Source organism: Echinops telfairi, unplaced genomic scaffold (assembly GCF_000313985.2).
Source record: "Echinops telfairi isolate 266 unplaced genomic scaffold, ASM31398v2 ScPeMD7_8;HRSCAF=38, whole genome shotgun sequence".
Taxonomy (NCBI): Eukaryota; Metazoa; Chordata; class Mammalia; order Afrosoricida; family Tenrecidae; genus Echinops; species Echinops telfairi.
In genome coordinates, this window is record NW_022103905.1 from 9,879,126 (window position 1) to 9,884,546 (window position 5,421).

The 5,421-nt window shown below is 34.7% G+C and overlaps 1 protein-coding gene across 1 annotated transcript in view; it reads right to left on the minus strand.

Moving 5' to 3' along the window:
• The window catches only part of DMXL2 (Dmx like 2), a 160,660-nt gene that overhangs the window by 119,768 nt on the left and 35,471 nt on the right, over positions 1 to 5,421 (minus strand). Inside the window, exons 3-5 of the mRNA XM_013006336.2 lie at positions 3,796 to 3,867; positions 1,151 to 1,229; positions 57 to 196 (exon numbers count right to left, since the gene is read on the minus strand). Of these exons, the coding sequence (XP_012861790.1) occupies positions 57 to 196; positions 1,151 to 1,229; positions 3,796 to 3,867 (291 nt within the window). The remainder of the gene's footprint in view (positions 1 to 56; positions 197 to 1,150; positions 1,230 to 3,795; positions 3,868 to 5,421) is intronic.

Here is a 5,421-nt window from a genome sequence, read left to right on the forward strand (position 1 = left end):
AAGAAGCTTATTTTATAAAGCGTTTTTCTTAATTAATAAAGCACTGCGCTAGATACTAACTTGCACTGCCAAGTGCACTTCCAATCATTTAAGGCAGGAGGAATTCCACGATCGGCTTCATCCTCTTCGTCCAGCATGTCCCTTCCTGGGGGAGCCCACAACTGAACCGACTCTGTTGCAGTCAACAATCTGTTATCTGAAAATTAGGTACGCAAGATGCAACAAGTAAACAACATCATCTATAAAAAACATTCGGCATATATCTAAGAATCTGCTAGGCAAAAAAAAAGTCATCCTTGGCAGAGATTTGGGAGCAAAAGTGAAACACTTTTACAAGGAACTGTTGTGTATCAGGGTAAGTCTTTTTTAAAAAACACAAAAGTCGATTAACAAATCATTCAAAACTGATATATATAACAAATTAGTGAAATCTGGTTTTCCACATGAAATGCTTACATTTCTAATTGTTTGAAATGAAAGATAACACTTTCCTGAAGTACAAATGATGTCAAATCCAGAGTGGATTTGGCCCTGTTTTACTTCTGATTTTATCCTTCAGTGATAAATATAATAAGAATAAATTGTGGCACACGATAACTAAAGAACAAATCATCAGTGTTCTTAGAATAAAGTATTCTAGGCAGAGGGCTAGAAAGCATAGCTTAGTTAAAAACTCACTGCCATCACGTCAATGCTGGCTCATAACGATACCGTGTGGGTTTCTGAGACATTAACTGTTTACAGGAGTAGAAAGCCCACTCTGTCTCCCAAGTTGCTCCTGGTGGCTTTGAACTGCGAACCATGACGATTTCAGCCCAACACATAACCACTACAGCACCAGGGCTCTGATAGCTTAGCTAAGTACTGTTAAAAAAGCAGTGTTTGGGGGGAGGGGGGTGCTCTAAGATTGATGTGGCAGTGACTATACCTTGATATGACTAAATGTTTGAACTACTGAATTATTGAATTGTATGATCTGTAAATTATGTGCTAATTTGGAGAATAAAAAGCAGTGCGAGGGAAAGGTCATTAGCAAAAAGAAAACATATTAGTGATCATTTCCTTGTTAAGAAAGACTATTTCACATTGTAGTCATACATTTTAAACAAATATTTAATTTTCATAGTTTCTGAAAATAATCGGTAAATACCTTGAGGGTCCCAAGCTAAGTTGTATGTCACAGAACTCAAAAAAAACTGCCCAGTTTTAAGCCATTGACACTTTAATTGCTGAAACATGAAGCGTGGGAAAAAAGAAAAAGACAACTTGTAAAATAACATCTATGGATACTATCATTTTCTTCAACTAGCGATCTTATCATCTACAACCAACAAAAATGCAAATATTTTACTATTATTTTTAAAACAATGTTTTATTTTCAACACATTAACTATTTTAAAAACCGTAACTTGCCATCTATTCTACCACACTGAGCTGCTGGCCAGCCCCAAACAAAGCACATCTTCTTGGGTCCCTTCCAGCTCTTTAGCAGTGGCCACGGAGCCGACGCCACCTCACGGCAGCCCCATGTGCATCAGGGTGCACTTGCTCCACAGGAGTTTCAGTGGCTGGTTTTTTCCAAAGAACTCTGGGCCTTTCTTGTGAAGTACCTCTGGATGGGCTCAAAGTGCCCATTTGTTAATTGTCAGCCAACCATTTATACTGTGCAGAAACTCCCTCCACATCTGTAAAAACGGTCTAACACTTCAGTTATTCTTTCCCCCTTCCCTCATTCTCAAGCAACTGTGCCTCATGGTTAAACCGCTACCTCCTCCACAAAGCCTTTGCTGACATCTTGGCAGTACCCGCAGTCCTTTCCACATTCTACTCTCACACCCCAATCATACTTAACGATGCATTTGTTCATGAGCCGAATCTCCTATTAAAGTGCAATTGCTAAGAATTTAGGACATCATCATCATCTTTAGATCCTAAGCAACTGGAATGACCGGTACATAAAAGCTCAATGAAAACATTACTAAAATGTTTAATAATAATAAATACACATTAGAAATGCATATTAGCATAATCCTATAACCTCAACATATAAAAGAAAATCAGAATCACTTTCAAAAAGTCAACAGATAATCATCTATCATTTAAACTACATTACTTTGATTTGAACAATTTCTATCATTCCACATTTTCATTGTAAAAGGTGGAAAGAAGTATTAAACATTTAAAAGTCAAAGAAAGTAGAGACAGCAGCTAAGTAAACAAAATTTAGATCTTCTTTGTAAGCTATAACTATATAATGCCCTTTCATGAAAGTATAGTATAGCATATAGCTAGGTAACCTTACATGTGTTATACATGAATCTCTTGGCAAGAAAAGTTAATTTAATATTTAGTCTTCTCTTTAGATATTTGACAAATACATAACAATGATATTATTCAAGGTTTCATGCCTACGCTTACTTAGCAGCAAAATTTAAAACATAACTGCAGTTTCATGTAACATAATCCTATTTTTAATCAAGTGGCGGGGGGATAAACATTAATTTTAAACTCTACCACAGTTGAACAAACCATCAGAACAGAATTTTAAATACTGCTCAATAACTCTATAGTAATAATTTGTCATTCCTAAAATTATGTACATTGCTAATATTCATTTCATTGGAGTTTCTCCAAGTATAATCTGTGGACATAGTAGATATTTAGAGCTTGAGACCTGAGAACTTGCATTTTTAATATGAGTTCTAAAATTTAAAAGCCATTTCATACTATGATTATAGGAAAAAAGCTAATATTTTAACTTACACTACTGTGTTAGAAATGTAAAAAGAAATATTCAAGTATTCCCATATTTTAAAAATATCAAAACTACTTCCTTTAATGCTTCTTTAAACTTCTTTTAACCTATTTAAGAATTCCATTTTTAAAAATCACTTCGAAAATATATACATTTTTAGTTTTGACTATGTGTAACTGATAGTGAAGTTCTAATGCTAGTAGTAATTTTTAATGTAACTAGTAACATTCATAAGATAGCATTTTCTGAATACTAAGTAAGATGACATATACTATAGCACCCACTATGAATCTGGAAGATTCTGAGGCAAGAAATAGTAGTTTAGTCTAGAGTGATCTCAATTAGCAGATAAATCTAAATTAGTAAGCCACGGCTTCATCTGGTCTGAGACCAGAACTGACGTTGCCTCGTTACCACTACCCACTGTTCTGATCTGGGACACAATAGAGGATCCCGGATAGACTGGGAGAAAAATGTAGCTCAAAACTCAAATTCCCAAAAAAGCTCAAACTGGACCAAAAGAGAAGACTGACAGAATAGGCTTTGAACTTGGAGCTTAAATCACTCTCAGAGGTGACCTTTTAGCCAAACAAACGGTTGGCTTATATAACAAACAATATTATCCGTGAGTTATGTGCTTCCTTCAATAATCAACTACATGACACTAATGGTCAACATTTACTGTAACGCAAAAATGAGAAGGTACGGAGAAGCAGGGGAAGCTAGGTCAACAGAAACACAACAAACAAGGGGGAAAATGAGAATGTTGATAAGATTGTGGGAAATGGATCCAATATCATGACAAATTTTATAGAAAAAGTGTTAACTGTAAACTGAATTTGCCATTAAACTTTCACCTAATACAATAAAGTTTTTTACCTCAATTAGCAATATTCTGGAAACTTGAAGTCCTAAAAGGCCTAAAAAATATCCCTAGGAATTGTCAATAAGGATCTTACCATAAGGCGGTAAGCTCTTTACTGAATCAACTGGATTCTGAAGTTAACCAGAATCTAAAGTTTCTATCATTTAATACTTACACAATTTCGCTTATGACAATTTATGCCCAAGGGCTCAAAAATACAAACAGCATTACCATACGATGCTGCAATCTGAAAAAGAATAAACAGAGCATGAACATTCAGGGAAAAGTTCAATAAAGATAACCTCCTTTACATAATTATATATAAATTACATAATCATATATAAACTCATTGCATGTAACACAATCCCAATACTATACTGTAGCTACTTTACTTTCATTTATATATATATTTACTTTCACTTATATATATGTGTACAGACACATACATACATACATACATATACAGATGAGGGAGCTACAAAAAAAATTCATGGAAAAATTCCATTAGCTTTTCATTCCATTTTTCACCAACTTTTTGAAGCCGACTCATCGACACAAAGAAAAGACAACATATTTCTATAGCCTCGCAGAAACCTTAAATAAACAACAATATTGGAATGCAGAGTTACTATTTCTTTGGCATATCCTCCATACACTTCTATCCACTTTGGAAGGTGGTGCTTCCACCCCGCCAACACTTCCCTGACATTTAAATGTGCTGTACATTTACGATGATAGAATTCTTCAGGGTTCAAATCATGTTCCTTTAAAATACTATTTGAAACATTGAGTTTCAGAAACAAAAAAAGACATCTGTAGAGATAAGATACAGGCTGTAGGGTAGAGGGCCGAAATGTTTCCCAGTGAAATTCTCCTAGAACATCCTTGCTACCCTCAGATACGGAGCAAGTACAATGTTGTGATGGGGAAAAAAGCTCGATGCAACTTTGCTGGCCATTTTCCACAAATTTCTTTAAACTTTTTATAATAAGCCCAATGATTATTCTGTGCCCTTCAAGAAAATCTACCAAGATGACCTCTTTGGAATGCCAACAGAGCAGCTGCCATAGCCTTCTGAGCGGACCTCTGCCTTGAACTGAACCGGCCCAGCAGATCCCTTCAGAAGCCACGGTTCTGACTGGCCCTTCTTCGCTGGATGATACTAGTAAATCTAAGACTCACCCCCAGTTACAATTCATTCCATAAAGCTATCTTCATTAGCTTCACTCTTGGTTAAAAGACTAACAGAAAGATCAGTTCCTGGAACTAACTGATCTTTGGCAATACACTTTAAGTATCTTTTTTTTTCTTGAAGGCCCCCTAACAAGACTAAGACAAATGTACTACAGAGAACACACCTGCAGTCAAATACAAACCGTGTGTGTGTGTGTGTGTGTGTGTGTGTGTGTGTGTGTGTGTGTGAAAAGTTCATGAAAAATTAATTAAAAGATAACAGAATTTTTCCACAAATTTTTTGAAGTCCATATATAAATAAATATATATATATCAAAAAGTATCAAACCTAAGAATGTCTTCTCTGTTGGGGAGGTTAATTTTATTTAGCAAATATAAGGTTGATTTATTCAGAGAAAATATATTTTTCTATAATAAATATTTAACTATTTTCCAGTGCAGAAATAAATTTAGAAATATATCTACAAGTTACATGACTTTGTCAAAAGCTTTATAATCCAGTGAAAATAGAAAAACTATTGAAAAGTAGGAAAAGATATCAAAAAGTAATAGGTATTAAAATATATATCACACGAAATGACCTAAATATTACCAGAAAACAGAAAAT